This window comes from Elephas maximus, chromosome 8, assembly GCF_024166365.1.
Source record: "Elephas maximus indicus isolate mEleMax1 chromosome 8, mEleMax1 primary haplotype, whole genome shotgun sequence".
NCBI lineage: Eukaryota > Metazoa > Chordata > Mammalia > Proboscidea > Elephantidae > Elephas > Elephas maximus.
This window is the reverse complement of record NC_064826.1, coordinates 44,129,802-44,150,188: the sequence shown is the minus strand read 5'-3', so window position 1 is coordinate 44,150,188 and position 20,387 is coordinate 44,129,802. Positions and strand designations below refer to the sequence as shown.

Below are 20,387 nucleotides of genomic sequence, written 5' to 3'. Positions count from 1 at the left end.
CGCTAGGAGCCCTAATACATGGCATAAACAGTATACAAAACATTATTAACAACGCACAAGAGAAACTAGATGACTGGGAGCTCCTAAAAATCAAACATCTATGCTCATCCAAAGACTTTTCACCAAAGGAGTAAAAAGATTACCTACCGGCCAGGAAAAAGTTTTTAGCTATGGCATTTCCGATCAGTGGCTGATCTCTAAAATCTACCTGATACTGCAAAAAGTCAACTACAAAAAGACAAATAACCCAATTAAAAAATGGCTGAAGGATATGAACAGGTACTTCACTAAAGAAGACATTCACGTAGCTAACAGATACACGAGGAAATGCTCATGATCATTAGCCATTAGAGATATGCAAATCAAAACTACAATGAGATTCTATCTCACTCCTACAAGGCTCGCATTCATCCAAAAAAACACAAATTAATAGATGTTGGAGAGGATGTGGAGGGTCTGCAACACTTACACACTGCTGGAGGGAATGCAAAATGGTACAACCACTATGGAAATCGATTTGGTGCTTCCTTATAAGGTTAGAAATAGAACTACCATATGATCCAGCAATCCCACTCCTTGGAATGTATCCTAGAAAAAAAAGAGCCTTTACACAAATAGATATCTACGCACCCCATGTTCATTCCAGCATTGTTTACGATAGCAAAAAGATGGAAGCAACCAAGGTGCCCATCAACGGATGAACGGATAAGTACATTATGGTATATTCACACATGGAATACTAAGCATCGATAAAGAACAATGATGAATCCCTGAAAGATTTCATAACATGGAGGAACCTGGAAGGCATTAATTATGCTGAGTGAAATTAGCCAGTTTCAAAAAGACAAATATTGTATGAGACTATTGCCCTAAGAACTCGAAAAACAGTTTAAACAGAGATGAAAATATTCTTTGATGGTTATGAGAGTGGGTAGGGAGGGATAATAATTATTTCAGGTGAAAGGAAAGACAACACGCAATACAGAAGAGGTCACCATAACTGGACTAAGCCAAAAGCAAAGAAGTTCCCTAACTTCGAAGGCCAGCATAGCAGGGGCGGGGGTTTGGGGATCATGGTTTCAGGGGACATCTAAGTCAATTGGGATAATAAAATCTATTAAGAAAACATTCTGCATCCCACTTCGGAGAGTGGTGTTTGGGTTCTTAAAAACTAGCAAGCGGCCATCTAAGATGCATCAATTGGTCTGAACCCACCTGGAACAAAGGAGAATGAAGAACACCAAAAACACAAGGTAATTATGAGCCCAAGAGACAGAAAGGGCCACATAAACCAGAGACTACATCAGCCTGAGACCAGAAGAACTATAACCGATGACTGCCCTGACAGGGAACACAAGAGAGAACCCCTGAGGGAGCAGGAGAGCAGTGGGATGCAGACCTCAAATTCTCCTTAATGGTCTGACTGAGACTAGAAGGACCCCAGAGGTCATGGACCCCAGACCTTGTGTTAGCCCAAGACAGGAACCATTCCCAAAGCCAACTCTTCAGACAGGGATTGGACTGGACTATGGGATAGAAAATGATACTGGTCAAGTGTGAGCTTCTTGGCTCATGTACACACATGAGACTATGTGGGCAGCTCCTGTCTGGAGGCAAGATGAGAAGCCAGAGGGGGACAGGAGCTGGTTGAATGGACACAGGGAATACAGGGTGGAGAGGAGTGTACTGTCTCATTAGGGTAGAGCAGCTAGGAGTATATAGCAACGTGTACATAAATTTTTGAGAGACTGAGTTGATTTGTAAACTTTCATTTAAAGCACAATAAAAATTAAGAAAAAAAAAAGAGGCAATGACTTAGTTTGTCCATCACTGATGATAAATTTCATGAGTTGCTTAGGACGGTTTCTGGTAGATTTTTCCAGTATAAGAGTAAGCTGTTCATTAAAAAAAACACTTTCTTATTTATTTCCTTTGTTTTTAATAAGTAATATATGGAGTGATATTTTTGAAATTGTGTGATTAACCTGTTCCCCAATGATTGATTCCTTCCTGAATCAATTTCAGTTACTCAATCCTCAAATGTTTTTGTTTTAAAGCTCTGGGTTTTGATTTTTTGCTTAGAAAAGACATCCCGACTGAGAGTTTTTTTTTTTTTAATTATCCCATGTTTAAGTGTTGTACATTTTCATGTTTAAATCTTTAATCCACCTGGAATTTATTTTTCACAGGTAACTGAAATAGGACATTAATTTTTTTCTAGGTAGCTGCTCACGTATCTGAACAACATTTTGACAGTGACTTTTCCTCTGCTGATTTCAAATGCTACTTTAAATACATACATACTAAATCCTTGAACATATCTGGTTCTACAATTACTCTATTCTATCTATTCACGTGCTTTAACTATCAAATTGCTTTAACTGCCATATTTCTACAATGTTTTAATATCTGAGAGCTAACCCTCCTTTAATCAGTCATCTTTTTCAGAATTTTTATGGCTCATTTTGCATCTTATCTTTCCCACACTAACTTTATGATTAGCTTGATAAGTTAAAAAAAAAAATCTATTGGTACCATCATCAGTACTAGCATTAATATGTAAACTTATTCAGTTAGAAAAGACATCTTTATATATAAGAAAATGTTTTATCATTCATTTGTTCATTTATTTAAATGCTTTATCATTCTTTAAAGTTATCTCAAAAGCATTTCAAAGTTTTCTTACAGAAATCAGACATTTTAAAAAATCTGCATTTCCAGGTATGTTACTTCTTTTTTCCCTCTGTGTAAAAGATTTCTTTTTCCCATTACAATTTCTAACTGGTTATTGCCTGCATATTGATTTTTATATACATTCATTTTCATAATCAATCACCTTATTAATTTTTTTAATCTAATTTTCAATCCCCCCACGTGTCTGTCAGTTTGCCGTACTGTGGGGGCTTGTGTGTTGCTGTGATGCTGGAAGCTATGCCACTGGTATTCAGATACCAGCAGGGTCACCCATGGAGGACAGGTTTCAGCTGAGCTTCCAGACTAAGACAGACTAGGAAGAAGGACCCAGCAGTCTACTTCTGAAAAGCACTAGCCAGTGAAAACCTTATGAATAGCAGCGGAACGCTGTCTGATATAGTGCTGGAAGATGAGGCCCCCAGGTTGGAAGGCACTCAAAAGATGACTGGGGAAGAGCTGCTTCCTCAGAGTTGACCTTAATGATGTGGATGGAGTAAAGCTTCCGGGACCTTCATTTGCTGATGTGGCACGACTCAAAATGAGAAGAAAGAGTTGCAAACATCCATTAATAATCAGAACCTGGAATGTACGAAGTATGAACCTAGGAAAATTGGAAATCGTCAAAAATGAAAAGGAACGCATAAACATCGATATCCTAGGCATTAGTGAGCTGAAATGGACTGGTATTGGCCATTTTGAATCGGACAATCATATAGTCTACTATGCTGGGAATGACAACTTGAAGAGGAATGGTATTGCATTCATCATCAAAAAGAACATTTCAAGATCTATCCCAAAGTACAATGCTGTCAGTGATAATATCCACACACCTCCAAGGAAGACCAGTTAATACAACTATTATTCAAATTTACGCACCAACCACTAGGGCCAAAGATGAAGAAATAGAAGACTTTTATCAGCTGCTGCAGTCTGAAATGGATCAAACAGGCAATCAAGATGCATTGATAATTACTGGCGATTGGAATGCAAAAGTTGGAAACAAAGAAGAAGGATCAGTAGTTGGAAAACATGGCCTTGGTGATACAAACAATGCCGGAGATCGAATGATAGAGTTTTGCAAGACCAACGACATCTTCACTGCAAATACCTTCTTTCACCAACATAAACGGTGACTATACACATGGACCTCGCCAGATGGAACACAGAAAAATCAAATCGACTACATCTGTGGAAAGAGACAATGGAAAAGCTCAATATCATCAGTCAGAACAAGGCCAGGGGCCAACTGTGGAAAAGACCATCAATTGCTCATATGCAAGTTCAAGCTGAAACTGAAGAAAATCAGAGCAAGTCCACGAGAGCCAAAATATGATCTTGAGTATATCCCACCTGAATTTAGAGACCACCTCAAGAATAGATTCGATGCATTGAAAACTAGTGACCGAAGACCAGACGAGTTGTGGAATGACATCAAGGACTTCATCCATGAAGAAAGCAAGAGGTCACTGAAAAGACAGGAAAGAAAGAAAAGACCAAGATGGATGTCAGAGGAGACTCTGAAACTTGCTCTTGAGGGTCGAGCACTAAAGCAAAAGGACGAATTCATGAAGTAAAAGAACTGAACAGAAGATTTCAAAGGGCCTTTCGAGAAGACAAAGTAAAGTATTATAATGACATGTGCAAAGAGCTGGAGATGGAAAACCAAAAGGGAAGAACACACTCGGTGTTTCTCAAGCCGAAAGAACTGAAGAAAAAATTCAAGCCTTGAGTTGCAATAGTGAAGAATTCCATGGGGAAAATATTAAATGACGCAGGAAGTATCAAAAGAAGATGGAAGGAATACACAGAGTCATTATACCAAAAAGAACTAGTCGATATTCAACCATTTCAAGAGGTGGCATATGATCAGGAACCGATGGTACTGAACGAAGAAGTCCAAGCTGCTCTGAAGGCACTGGCGAAAAACAAGGCCCCAGGAATTGATGGAATATCAATTGAGATGTTTCAACAAACAGATGCAGCACTGGAGGTGCTCACTCATCTATGCCAAGAAATATGGAAGACAGCTTCCTGGCCAACTGACTGGAAGAGATCCATATTTATGCCTATTCCCAAGAAAGGTGATCCAACCGAATGTGGAAATTATAGAACAATATTGTTAATATCACACGGAAGCAAAATTTTGCCGAAGATCGTTCAAAAATGGCTGCGGCAGTATATTGATAGGGAACTGCCAGAAATTCAGGCTGGTTTCAGAAGAGGATGTGGAACCAGGGATATCATTGCTGATGTCAGATGGATCCTGGCTGAAAGCAGAGAATACCAGAATGATGTTTACCTGTGTTTTATTGACTATGCAAAGGCATTCGATTGTGTGGATCATAACAAACCATGGATAACACTGCGAAGAATGGGAATTCCAGAAGACTTAATTGTGCTCGTGAGGAACCTTTACATGGATCAAGAGGCAGTTGTTCAGACAGAACAAGGGGATACTGACTGGTTTAAAGTCAGGAAAGGTGTGCGTCAGGGTTGTATTCTTTCACCATACCTATTTAATCTGTATGCTGAACAAATAATACGAGAAGCTGGACTGTATGAAGAACGGGGCATCAGGATTGGAGGAAGACTCATTAACAACCTGTGTTATGCAGATGATACAACCTTGCTTGCTGAAAGTGAAGAGGACTTGAAGCACTTACTAATGAAAATCAAAGACCACAGCCTTCAGCACCTCAACACAAAGAAAACAAAAATCTTCACAACTGGACCAATGAGCAACGTCATGATAAACAGAGAAAAGATTGAAGTTGTCAAGGATTTCATTTTACTTGGATCCACAATCAACAGCCATGGAAGCAGCAGTCAAGAATCAAAAGACACACTGCATTGGGCAAATCTGCTGCAAAGAACCTCTTCAATGTGTTGAAGAGCAAAGATGTCACCCTGAAGACTAAGGTGCTATTAAATATACCATGGACTGCCAAAAGAACGAACAAATCTGTCTTGGAAGAAGTGTGGCCAGAATGCTCCTTAGAGGTAAGGATGGTGAGACTGCGTCTGACATACTTTGGACCTGTTGTCAGGAGGGATCAGTCCCTGGAGAAGCACATCATGCTTGGCAAAGTACAGGGTCAGTGGAAAAGGTGAAGACCCTCAATGAGGTGGATGGACACAGTAGCTGCAACAATGAGCTCAAGCGTAACAATGATTGTAAGGATGGCGCAGCACCAGGCAGTGTTTTGTTCTGTTGTGCATAGGGTCGCTATGAGTCGGAACCGACTCGACGGCACCTAACAACAACAACAATTTTCAATCAATAACTTGAGTAGAATGTCTTATCATCTACTGAAAAAAAAAAAAGTACTTTTGCTGCCTCCCTTCTAATTTTTATATCTCTTTTTTCTTAATTTTGTGTATTTGCACTAACTAGTACATTCAGACAAATGGTAAGTAGTGGTGGTAATAGTGTGGTCATCTTTATTGTGTTCCTGACTCTAAATGCAATGCTTCTAATATTTCACCATTGAGAAAGATGCTGGCTTTTTACTTCAGATTTATATATTTTGTCATTCATCTATCCCTACTTTAATAAAAAATAACTTTTTTTATGGTCAAATACTGAATCATCAAATGGGTTTAATTGTTTAACCATTTTATTTAAGATGCGCCAATCTGGGTCATTTGGATTGTTTCCAAGTTTTCAAAATTACAAATAAGGTGGCATAGTACTTCTTTGTGCATAAATGGTTTTAGTTTTTTCTAAATTCATATTTCCTTTGAAAATACGTCTATTCTGAGTACTAGAACAGAGGGTGTGTGTTCTTCACTTTGCTGAAGAATACGCTTCACTCTTTAATACTCTAGGCTCTGTCTGTGTTTTCAGTGCTCATCCTGAGCTCACTCCTGCTGGCTCATGCTATCAGCTCTACTTGGGAATACAGGCATCAAAGGGCCTTGATGCAGATTCTGGCACTGAGCCTGCATCAAAGGCCAAGTTCTCCCTCAAAGTACCCAGAAGACTGAGAAGAGCAGCTAATTAGGGAAAGAGCCCCACAGAAGTGTGTGACTATTCTTGGCAGGCCTGTGAAGTCCCAACATTACATGAAAAATTAATGGGGAAGTTTTATTCTACTCTCTAATTACAAATATGCTATTTCTGAGTGAAGTAAATTGTTTAAAACACACGCATACACCACCAGCTTGCCATCTGATCTCATGGAATTCTTTTTTCTTTGTTGAAAATTTCCCCATTCAATATACGCAGAAGCAGCCTGGCTAAGGCTCTTGACAAAAAATTTGTCATGGCTCCATCAATTAATATAAAACATGGGAAGCTAGCCAGAGAAACAGGGAAATGGGCAAAGCTTGTACTCCATTTCCCTTCCACCCCCACCCAACTCAAGGACCAAACACCATCCAGGACAAGTTCAAATAGGGGGTAGAACAGATATAGTTCATACTTGGGCCAGCTGCTTAGAGGCAGCAGGTCTAGGAGAATAAGGGCACCAGGTCTCTGTTCAGGTATACAGGGACAATGGTGGAACCATTGGGCATAAATTAATCCAGGAATCCTATCCCACACAATCCAGAAAACACAGGATCGGTATGAACAGAGTGACAAACAGGAGAAGCAGAATTCCTCTTTGGTCACCACTACTATAGAAATCAAAAGAATAATTAAGAGTCCTGAACAAAAAGAGTTAAATAGACAACTTGGCTGCCTAGAGAGTGTTTCGGAGACTGCTCCCTTATAGTTCCATGGAGATGTCTTACTGCTCTGTTCTATTTTTTTTTCCTTTTAATTGAGATAAAATTCATTATTTTAAAGTGTACAATTCAGTGATTTTTAGTTTATTCACGATGTTGTGCAAATGGCACCACTATCTAATTTCAGAACATTTCCATCACCCAAAAAGAAACCCCAAACTCATTAAGCAGTCACTTCCCATTCCTCCCTGCTCTCAGTCCCTGACAACCACTAATCTACATCCTGTCTCTATGGACTTGCCTATTCTGGACATTTCATATACAGGTAGTCCCCGACTTATAACAGGGTTCTATTCCAACGACTACTCTGTCATTTATAAGTCAGTGCTGACGTAAGCTGAATACGTCGTTTTTTTAGTTTTCATTATTATTGCCTTTTCTTATCAATATCTTTATAAATTCTATCCTTATTTGTCCTTGGGGGTTGGAAACAACTACATCTGAGAATGATAACACCAGCAAATCACGTGATGCAACACTTTATATGTGGTACATATTACTACTGGTGAGATGTTTAAAAAAAAAAAAAAAAAGGATGGTCGGTAGTACAGTTCATCATAACTCAAACATGTCATAGTCAGGGACTCCCTATAAATGAAATCACACAATATGTGGCCTTTTGTATCTAGTTTTTTCACTTGGCATGTTTTCAAGGTTCATCCATGTTACAGCATGTATCAGATCATCCCTTTTTATGGCTGAATGATATTCCATTGTCTGTTCTTGAATACAGGACATATATTTCTGAGTCCCACCGGCACAGGAGAAAGCAAAAGCTATCCTCAGTTGTTGGTGTGGGTGCTCACTAAGAACAGACGGGACAGAGTTGACAATATATTCATGATGCTATTTACAGTTTTAATTTTGACCATCTTAGATCAAGCTCTTTGGTTGTAAATTAATATCAAACTCTATGAATTACTTAGAAATATGAATATCTCACTTTTAAAGAACAGGAGACCACTGTGCTACCTAAGCAGCATACTGCACAAAAAGCCTTTAGTAACAAAGCCAGAGAAATACTGGCCCAGGCTCAGAAAGGAGATTGGCAGGAACAGGCAGGAAAAGAAACAAACCATTCTGAATGGGAATGTTCCTGCTTGAGATCCTGTTAAAATTACTAGGTGACTTTACAGAGTTATATGAAACTGAAAAGAAATGCTGTTTATCCCCAGGACTGACCCATTCAGCAATAATTAAAATCCTTGCGTGGCAGAATGGGCTTATCCTGTTCACCAGTTCTCACGGGAAAGGCAACTGGCCCAGCCCCACATCCCCATTAAGCAAAGTCAGGGTGCAACCTGCATCCGCAAGATAAGTGCTACGTGTGTTCAAAAGGCCAGCATTTAGGTGTTGAATATGGTTTTACCAAGTCAACAGGAAGATGATAAAAGCAGAAAAGGTCTGTGAGGACAGAGCTGCACTGTGATCAAGTACGACATCTGCTGGCTGACCAAGAAGAAAAATAAATATCTTCAGTCTGCAAATATTCGAAGTTTTTACATCATAAAATGCAAAATAAAACAATGAGCTGCCATTTTTTGACCCTCAAATTAGCAAGTTTTTTTTTTTTTTAAGTCATAACACTGCTGGGATGGATTTAGGGGAACTAGAATAAAAGTGATAAAGTGGTACCACCTTTCTCCAGGGCAGTTAAGCCTTGCTATCAAAAGAATTCACATTCCCTTTAACTCAGTAATTCCACTGCTATGTTTACTTCAGCAGTTATTACAGATGTGTTCCACAATTTGGCTACAAATATGGCTGCCACGGAATTGTTTATAATAGCAAGAAATGGGAAATAATATAAACATTAAAAAATAGAGTAATAGTTAATAAATTAAGATACATTCATATATTGAACTATCTGGCAATCACTAAAAAGGATGAAATAGATTTCTATGTACTAACAGGCAAAGAGGTACATCATTCAGTGGTCACAAAAAAAGAACAGTTTATGTAAAATTTTGGTTTAAAAGGGAAAAAAAAAAAATCACCACTGTCTTAGTTATCTAGTGCTGCTGGAACAGAAATACCACAAGCAGATGGCTTTAACAAGGGGGACTTTACTCTCTCAGTCCAGAAGGCTAAAAGTCTGAATTCAGGGCACTAGCTCCAGGGAATGTTTTTTCTCTATCAGCTCTGGGAAAACGTCCTTGTTATCATTCTTCCCCTGGTCTAGGAGCTTCTCAGTGCAGAGACCCTGGGTTCAAAGGATGCACTCCACTCCTGGCTCTTCTTGCTTGGTAGTACTGAGGTCCCTCTCCTCTATCTCAAAAGAGATTGACTCAAGATACAACCTAAACCTATAGATTGTGTCCTGCCTCATTAACATAACTGCCTCTAATCCTGCCTCATTAACATCATGGAGGTTAGGATTTACAACACACACGTAAGTATATGAGATCACAAAATGGTGGACAAACACACTACTGTGAATTATAGCCTAGCCAAGATGACAAATTTTGGGGGACACAATTCAATCTATAACACCCACTGCCACCCTGAAAACACACCAAGCTATGAACAAGGTAATCTCTGAGAGAGTGCAACTACAGCAGAACTTCCACTTTCTACCTAGTTCTGTCTGTACTGAAAATAAACTTATTTTAAAATTTAGGTAGGCAAATCCAGAGCCAACCAGAATTCATAGGAAGTGAATACAACTCAGATACCAAAGAGAAGGTAAGAACTTTCTGTGTCCTGTACCCACAGAGTATGGGGAAGCCTTAGCTCTCAAACTAAGGTCTCTTCTCACCACTCCTCCCCCACCCACCTCCAACCCATTCTGAGTTTCTGCTCAAGGCCCTGGCCCATTACTCACAGAGGCTATTGCAAATCTTTACACTCTTTCAAGCTCCCGTCCCCCCTTACTCTCAGCAGATGACTCCACATCCTATGTGTCACAGGAACAACAACAAAAAAGGCCACTAGGTAGGAACACTACCATTTTCATGTACCTTCTCCTGCCCGCTTTCAAACATATCAACATTTACACAGACAGGAAAAGTGATGGGGACAAGATGTTTTTACTTTGCTTTTACTACTGCATCGTGCCCCTGCCCCAAGGTCAGGGAAAAAAAGGACTGGAGTAACCCATTACCATGCAAACAGGAACTCAACCACTACATGCGAACCAGAGAAGTGGGGGGAAAGAAGCCAGACTGCAGAAAATTATGAGTTAAGGAAAAGATGCCACTTCAGATCCTTTTTGAAAAGATGTGGGGAGTTACAAATAAATATATTTATTTTAAGCAGAGATGGCAAATGCAGACTTTTATTTATTTTTTTGGATTAGAAATAATTTATTCCCCAAAGATTTCATATAATTAACTTGGTACAACAAAATATGGTATCAATGTCATCATTCAGTTTTCTTATATTTTCTTTTTTTTAATTTTTACTGTGCTTTAAGTGAAAGCTTACAAATCAAGTCAGTCTCTCATACAAAACTTTATATACGCTTTGCTATATAATCCTAATTGCTCTCCCCTTAAAATTTTTTTTTTTTTTTTTAATGAGACAGCTTGCTCCTTCCCTCCACTCTCTTTTTGTGTCCATTCCGCCAGCTTCTAACCACCTCTGCCCTCTCATCTCCCCCCCAGATAGGAGATGCCAACATAGTCTCAAGTGTCCACCTGATCCAAGAAGCTCATTCTTCACCAGCATCTTTTTCTATCCCCTTGTCCAGTCCAATCCCTGTCTGAGGAGTTGGCTTTGGGAATGGTTCCTGTCCTGGGCTAACAGAAGGTCTAGGGGCCATGACCACCAGGGTCCTTCTAGTCTCAGAAAGACCATTAAGTGTGGTCTTTTTAAGAGAATATGGGGTCTGCTTCCCACTGCTCTCCTGCTCCCTCCGGGGTTCTCTGTTGTGTTCCCTGTCAGGGCAGTCATCGGTTGTAGCCAGGCACCATCTAGCTCCTCTGGTCTCAGGCTGATGTAGTCGCTGGTTTATGTGGCCCTTTCTGTCTCTTGGGCTTGTAATTATCTTGTGTCCTTGGTGTTCTTCGTTCTCCTCTGATCCAGATCGGTTGAGACCAACTGATGCATATGAGATGGCCGCTTGCTAACGTTTAAGAGCCCAGGCGCCGCTCTCCGAAGTGGGATGCAGAATGTTTTCTTAAGAGATTTTATTATGCCAATTGACTTAGATGACCCCTGAAACCATGGTTCCCAAACCCCTGCACCTGCTATGCTGGCCTTTGAAGCATTCAGTTTATTCAGGAAACTTCTTTGCTTTTGGTTTAGTCCAGTTGTGCTGATCTTGCCAATACAGACTACTTTTAATTGCAGTATCACTGACGTACAATAAACCGTACATATTTTAAATGCACACATTTTGACATGTGTATATACTCGTGAAACCATCAACGCCTTCAAGATTATGAACATATGCATCAGCCTCAGAAATTTCCTCTTGCTCCTTGGTAATCCCTCTTTCCCACCACTTCCCACTCCAGAGGGTGCACAAAAATGAAAGCATAGTTTTGTCTGACTCTATGTAGTTCTATGTATAGGGTAGCTATGAGTCAAAATTAACTTGACAGCAACAGCTACTGAGTTCATCCTTTCCTTTTACCTTCACTATGATTGACTGGGTTCAGAGTCCTACTCTCCCCCGCCAGACTATGGCAACAGTCCCAGTACCCATGTCTCCAGTCCCATTCATCTGTTCCATCCACAACCCTTAATCTAGTCTCTATACACGCTTGCTTCCTGTGTATTAAGGTTAAACCCAAACTCCTCAACATGGCCTTCCCGGCCCTTCAGGATCTAGATACTGCCTACCAACCAAGTCTTATTTCTCACACGCTCCCACTAAAGTACCTATGCTCCTTGTCTTAGGCTGGGTTCTCTAAAGAAGCAAAACCAGTGAAGCATATGTGTGTGTGTGTGTGTACAGAAAGAGAGAGGGGGGAGAGACTGATGGATTTATCTCAAGGAAATGGCTCACAGAGTTGTAGAAGCTGACAAGTCCTAAGTCTGTGGGTCAGGTGTCAGGCTGGAGGCTTCTCCTGACTCATGTAGCCACAGGGGACAACAAACTCAAGATTGGCAGGCAATATAGCAGGCTGCTGGCTCAAGCCTCAAGAGCTGGAGGTCAGATGACAACAAGCCAGATGGAGGATCCAGCGCGTGTGAGCTTTGCCAGAACATCCATATATATATACATATATATAGGATGCAGGCCACACTGCTGAGGAAACTCTCCTCACAACTGATTGGCTGGTCACATCAGATCACATCATGGAGGATGACTACATCATTACATAACTGCCAAACTACACCATTACAAACTGCCAAACCACTGAGAATCATGGCCCAGCCAAGCTGATATACAACCTTAACCACCACACTACTCAATTCCTTTCCAATGTCTTTTAATAAACTGTTTTCTTGGTTTGGAACAAACAACCTTAGACTATCCCCAGACCCAGGAACTCATAACATTCTTCGAAAATCTAGACCAGCAGTTTCAATCAGAGGTGATTTTTGTCCCCCAAGGGACATATAACAATGTCTGCAGACATTTTTGGCTGTCACATTGAGGGGATGCTACTGGTATCTAGTGAGTAGAGGCCAATGATACTGCTATACATCCCACAATGTAGAGGAGAGCCCCCCAGAACAAAGAATTATCTGGCCCAAAAACGCAACCGTGCAGAGGCTGAGAAGCGCCGATCTAGATTAAGTTAAAGCATCTCATTTTCTGTGAAATCCTTCCCTGACCTGCTCCCTACACTGAGTCTCATGCTTTGTAGTCAAATGTAGTATAACACCCAAAATATACCTTTATTTTAGCAATTATCTCACTGTGTGTTAACTTCTGATTTACTTGTCTGTCTGCCTACCTCATTAAATTGTGAGTGCCTTAAACACAAAGATTATCTTTTTCATCTACATATTCTCAATGTATAACAAAGAGCTCATTCACTGGTAATTAAATTTCAAATAAACATATATTTAATAATGAATGAAGAGAAAAAACAAAGAAGCTCTTATTCTCTTGGCTCTAACACAAACATCCTTTAAAAATTACTCAAATAATACGTTTATTATAAAAACATAAGAAAATAAAAGCAAGAAAAAAACAAATAAAAAAAAAATTTTTTTAACAGGCAGAGACACCATCTAAACATAGCAGAGGTAAATCCCATAAAGTAAATTTGAGAACTGTGAAAGGCAGTGCTAGGAATTTTACAGTAAAAACCCCAATATGCACTCTCTACTTACTTGAGAACAGCAATCTCTTGAACTGTTATAGCCCTTTTATCTTTGGTTCCCATGTAGGAGAATATGTTTGGCTTGACTCTAATAAGACAGAAACAAAACCATCTGAGGTCACATATCATAAGGAAATCAAATAATTTAAGTTTCAAAATAAATAGACATAAATCACAATAGAATAAAGAGAACGAGGAAAAACTTTAGAAAACTTTTTATCTAGGAAAATATAAATATGCAAGCTAAAAAAGTAAAGGCGCCTAAACAAGTCCTTTCTTAGCAGTGCCTGACTTAGAACATCTGTGGCTATTAGTGAATAACTGATATTATTCAAGGACTTGGCTAGCCAATTACAAAAAAAGGAACTAATGCACTTCCTGTTGATCATATGTACCTAATTAGGTGATACAAAATTATGAAAGTAAAGAAAAATTTATTTTAGATACATAACACACCACTTCAAAAAATTTATCTCTTCAATTCTTTGAAAGCTAATAATAGTGTGAATTTTCCCTTAATACATGCTATTACTTTGTGTGGAGCCCTGATGACACAGTGGTTAAGAGCTTGGATGCTAACCAAAAGGTCAGCAGTTCAAATCCACCAGCCGCTCCTTGGAAACCCTATGCGGGAGCTCTACTCTGTCCTCTGTGGCAGCTATGAGTCTGAATCAATTCGACAGCAACAAGTTTGGTTTTTTTTATTGCTTTGTATAAAAAAAAAAAAAAAACCCATTGTCACTGAGTCAATTCTGACTCATAGTGACCCTACAGGACAGGGCAGAACCACTCCAAGGGGTTTCCAAGGCTGTAATCTTTGGGGAATTGCACTGCTACATCTTTCTCCTGTGGCGTGGCTGATGGGTTTGAACCACTGACCTTCTGCTTAGCAATCAAACACTTTAACCACTGCACCAGCAGGGCTCCTTTTGTTCCGTATAAAAACCCAAAACCCACTGCCATCAAGTCGATTCTGACTCATAGCGACCCTATGGGACAGAGGAGAACTGCCCCACAGGGCTTCCAAGGAGTGGCTGGTGGACTTGAACTGCTTAACCACCTAGCCAACATTTAACCACTGTGCTACCAGCGCTCCTTTTGCTTTGTATAGAAAAGCCCAGTGTGAAAACAGGGATCTGAATCATTTTGATATGAACATATAAGTAATTTAGTTAACTTTGTAAACTTGACTATTCCATTTGAACTGGAAAAAAACACCAGAAGGCATTCTTGAACCCCAAGCAATCCCCAGCTCCAGATCTCCGAGGAGCTACCTTTCCGATCCTCTACTCCTGTCAGGAACTGTCTATCCTCCCAGGCTCAGCTACTGCCTGGGTACCATGAGCTCTCTCTCCTAGGGAGCTAATAAATAGAATAAAATAAACTTTACTTAACTGGTTATTATTTCACTATGCTTAACCTGAGTTAAATATACACTGGAAACTAAATGTCCACAGCATATAGATTTGCTGTGATGCCTGTGGCCATTTCTATTAAAAAAAAAACACACACACACACACACATATACATATATATATAGTGGAAGAAAAGGCCTGGCGATCTGCTTCCGTAAAAATGACAGCCAAGAAAACCCTATGGAGCAGTTCTACTTTGGAACTGACTGAACAGCAATCAACAACAGACACTCCACAGAGGCATATTCAGGCTCAGTGGGAAAAAAAAGATGTCCCAGTAATTAGATGTTAAAATGTTATGCACACACACACAAAATTATTTTTATTAAGGAAAAATAAAATCTACAGCACCTAGCCCCCTCAGACACAATCTCTGCTGTATTGATTTGAGAAAATCTGACTGGTCTCAGCTTTTCAATCCAGTCCACCTCCAGGAATTGAGAGCCGTCAAGTTTACTAAAGTATACCTCTGTAGCCAAATCAAAGCATAGGCTATAAGGGAACAAAGTAAATTTTTATTTTCAGTTGGATGTACAGGAACTCTCAACTGTATGCGAATTAGTTACCAACAAAATTTTTATCTGGAATTATTGGCAATATGCACGGGGGTTAAAATAGGGAGCCCCAGTGGTGCACTGGGTAAAGGACTCAGTTGGTAACCAGAAGGTTGGTGGTTCAAACTCACCAGACACTCCACAGGAGAAAGATAGGGCAGTCTGCTTCCATAAAGATTACAGCCTTGGAAACCTGATAGGGCAGTCCTACTTTGTCCTTCAGGGTCGCTATGAGTCAGAATCAACTCAACGACAACAAGTATGATATGAGGGTTAAAGAATTAATTCATCAACTGCCTAAGAAAACTACATTTGGGAGGTAAGTTTCCTTTCCATTTGTCTATGCTCCCGTTCTTTCTTAATTAGCATGACAAGAGGAAAATAAATTACAGTGTTTTGATTTTTTATAGGTACAAAACCAACATACTCACCTTAAATATTTAGACAGCACGTTAATAGCGTCCATGGTATCTTTGTTTTCCTTGTATAATACAAAGTGGCAGTAACTCCCCCTAGATTTCGGCCAAGAATGTTTTCTTGGATCTTAAAAAAACAAAAAGTTAAATGTAATATGTACCATAATAAAAGTTACTTGAGGTTTTTCTTATGACACCCTATGAGCTTGTTTTCTGGTATGGAACCTGCTAGTAAGAAGTGTGATCTAGTCTGACAGGAAATACAGGTTAAGTGGCTACAGCCATGTGGACTATGGGTACTAAACGTTCCAGGACCTGGCACTTACGTTGAATACTTATCTTTCCACATTTAAAATCAAAGGCTGAAATACAGCTGTTGTGAAAAATGCCTAAAACTAGCAATCTTCCAACAGGAGAGACACAGAGGAGGCACATGGTTTCCCAGTGGTGTTACCTCACAGCACATATGTCTGGTAGATGATATGACTGGCTTTCCAGAACACATGTAGTTGAGAGGGAAACAGCAGTGACGTCAAAATGCATAAGGCTTGCCTTACGTGCAGTCAGGTGTTCACACCTACTCAGGCTGGATGTCTTACAGTGACAGGTACGGGAATAAAGCTTGTGAAGAGCTACCTCAGTGACACCTTTAGATTGTCCAAAGGCCACTTCCATCATGAAAACTTAGCTAATATTACATGGTTTACAAAAGTCTACCTGACAGAGCGAGCAGCTGGCATTTATGACCTGATTATTACTCCAGGGAAAAACGAAACTTTAAAAATCAAGCCGGGTTAAATACTAACCTTGGAGCTAGCATTAACTTTGTTCAGCTCTTTTTGGAGACTGACAGATATTTCACAACCTTGGAGAACTGATTTTAAACACCGTTCTTTTAACTGAACAATTCAATTATACTACAATCTAAAAATGTATACTAAAGATTTGGATTTAAGCTGTCCAAATGACGTTCTGAAAAATCCACACTTTAGGAAAAATATGTCAGCCACAACTGCACTCCCCAGGTAATGTACAATAACAGTCATGAGTCTCCTGCAACACTGAACTGCCGCTGTTACTTGAACAACATGTCTAATTCACTTGATTCCTGTAACTCCATGAAAGCAAAACAAAAAATACTTCATACAATCCCTAGAAAGAGTCCTCGTCTTCTAAAAACGATCCTTCATCTCTGTCCTTAAGACAATCCTTTAGCAAAAATTCATGACTCTTTTGTTTCAGAAGACTTAAGATATTCCTTGTACTGAAATTACTCATACACCTTCCTTCCTCAAGGCAAAAGCACTACTTGGTAAGTTAGTAATTTAAACTAAATGTAAAGAACATATGAATCAGTGAGTCATCTAGGAAAACTGCCACTGCAATGTATGCCTAACGGATTGCTTTTCCTTCTGATAAACGTAAGTGTGATCCTCTTCTTTCTTGGATAGAAGGTATTACAAGTATTTCTTTAGTGCTTGGTGTGAATTCCTCACAACTCACTCTAAGAAAATTGTGAGTAGGAATGTCATTTTAGGTTCTCCTTCCAGCTTACTGTCAGTTAAGCAAAACTGACTCTAATTAGCACTTGTGACAAAAGCATTGGCATTTCATTTTGTCTACATGAAACGCCAACCGCTCTTACCTGTTGCAGTTCTGACCTCTGTCCAAATGCACAGCGTAAAGAGCACAAGAGAGCAATGTTTAATTTATAATAATTAATATAATATTAAAGTGTTTAGAGGTGAACATGCAAATGATCGCATGGTAAGTTTATGTTGTGGAATTCTACAGCAGCTGGTAGTTACGTGATGGGTTAACAGCCATTTAGACATTTAACAATGAAATGTTGCAGAGGCAAACAGTGAACATGTAGAAAACTCACCTACAGGTACAAGACTCCCTGTCTCAATCCCTTCACAAAGAGCAAGTTAGTTCATCCTCAGAGCTGCACTGTCTATACTCATGGTCTGTATACAGTAAAAGGTTTAAAACTGGATACAAAATGCTTCCCTACCTAGAGATTTACCTTCTTCAATATGCGAGAACATATACCAAAATGGTATTTGTGATTACCTTTGTTGGTGAGACTGTAAGTCATCCTTTATTACTTTGCTTTGTGCTTTGTTTTATGAGTTTCCTACATTGAGTTTATAAAGCTTTTTTATTTGAAAAATTTTGAATAATTATTATGGAAAACAGTTCTCTAAGATGGAAAACTCTTATAGATTAAAAGAGATTTTAAGAGACTTGTCTATTGAATGCAATGCTCCGACCTTGTTTGGATCATTATTTGAACAAGTCATCTGTAGGTAAAAGCCATTTCTGAGATAATAAGGAAAGTGAACATGGACCAGGTATTAAATATTAAGGAATCATTGTTACTTTTGTTGGGCGTTCTATAGGTCTGGGGTTTTATTCCTTATCTGTTAGATATATAGCGAAGCACTTATAAGTGAAATAACGAGGTATGTAGAATTTGCTTTACAACACTCCAGCAAGAAAAAAAAAGTGGGGGAGAGATCAAATAGAAACAACAGAATGCTGATAATCGTGAGGCTGGTAGATGGATACATATGGGTTTAAAACACTACTTCCTCTGTGCGTATGTTTAAAAATGTCTGTAATAAAAAGCTAAAAAATCCACTTGTGATACAAATTGATGAAGTGTTGCTACATTTTCCCTTAAGTACTCCTTTAGTACATTCACAATCAACTATAAGGGCAAGAAATAAATGAAGCTGTGAGACTGAAAAACTAAATGCTATTGTATCTTAAAAGAAACCACCACAGCTGAGGGTGAGTTTTTGCTCACAGCATGCATCCTGTATTAGCAAGTCCAAGCACTGAGCATGCAGACAATTATCTCCCCTGCAAATAACAGATACAAGTATCCCATCTTCTAAGTGAACTTAATACACAGAATAGTTAAGCATGTGCACTGGTTAACTGGGAATATTCTAAATAACTGAAAATCAATGTGTCTCAAACTTATTTTGGGCAATTTGGCTTTATAAAACTCCAACCCCTAACAATGCTAAATAGCACACAGTTAGCTTTACAATTCAAGTGAATTTAAAATAACTTTCAAACATTTTTTGAGGCACTATGATCTACAAGGAAGCCCTGGTGGTGTACTGGTTAAGAGCTACAGCTACTAACCAAAAGATAAGCAGTTTGAATCCACCAGGCGCTCCTTGGAAACCCTATGGGCAGTTCTATTCTGTCGTACAGGGTTGCTGTGAGTTGGAATTGACTCAACGGGAGCAGGTTTTTGGTTTTATGATCTACAATGCGAATGTAAAAAATTCTCAGGCTGAGGTAATAGGAAGCAATGTTTCAATGGTCTGACATAGTAGCCCCCTCTAGAAGAAATGGCAACCAGATAAAAATGGAAATCAAGTTCAAGACGACTCATGAATTGAGCACAGAGGTCCCCATGAATAAGAAAGGAAAAATGCTGTGGCTCAAGAAAGAAGATGGGATGGAGTAGCATGCAGAATACTCTTCCCTTCTTTTTCAGGGCCATTCCCACTGCTGCACTGGTGCACACCAACCCTTTCAACTTCCTCTGGCATCCTGTTCCATCAACTATCACTCTCCTCCCTGAATTTTCAACCTCCCTCTCTACTAGCTCTTTTCCTTCAACACACACACACACAAACACACACACATATATATATGCTCTGGGCTCGTCCATTCTAAAAGCCAAACCTATACTCCCCTCCCCTTAATCACGTTCCCTTTCCTTCTCTTCTCTTTTCAGCTTATTTGAAAAACTAGTAAAAACCAGTTGCCATCAAGTCTACTCTGATTCATATAATCCCATGTGTGTCAGAGTAGAACTGTCCTCCATAAGGTTTTCAATAGCTGATTTTATTTTTAGAAGTAGATTGTCAGGTCTTTCTTCCAGGAAGCCTCTGGGTAGACTTGAACTTCCAACCTTTCAGTTAGCAGTCGAGCCCATTAACCATTTGCACCACCCAGGAACGACTTATTTGAAAAAAGAGTCTGTATTTACTGCCTTCACATCTCAACCTACTGTGTAAACTGGCTTCCAACCTCAACATTTCATTCAAACTGCCCTAGCAAAGAGACCAATGATTGTCAAGTTGCTAAACTGAAGGACTGAGACCTGGTGGTGCAGTGGCTAAGAGCTCGGCTGCTAAGCTAAAAGGCAGCATTTGAATTCACCAGCTACTCCCTGGAAACCCTATAGGGCAGGTCACTATGAGTTGGAATCAACTCAGTGGCAACAGGTTTTTTAAACTGATGGACATGTTCCAGAGTTCTTTTCTTGCGGGACCTCTGTAGCATTTTTCACTGTGGGCCACTTTGATTATTGGAATCCCC

General features: G+C 39.5%; 1 protein-coding gene across 9 annotated transcripts in view; it reads right to left on the bottom strand.

Moving 5' to 3' along the window:
- The window catches only part of PUS7 (pseudouridine synthase 7), an 86,099-nt gene that overhangs the window by 47,489 nt on the left and 18,223 nt on the right, over positions 1-20,387 (bottom strand). For all 9 annotated transcript variants that reach the window (XM_049894480.1, XM_049894479.1, XM_049894481.1 and 6 more), the window contains 2 exons: positions 16,050-16,161; positions 13,660-13,737 (listed from right to left, as the gene is read on the bottom strand). In XM_049894480.1, the coding sequence (XP_049750437.1) occupies positions 13,660-13,737; positions 16,050-16,161 (190 nt within the window). The remainder of the gene's footprint in view (positions 1-13,659; positions 13,738-16,049; positions 16,162-20,387) is intronic.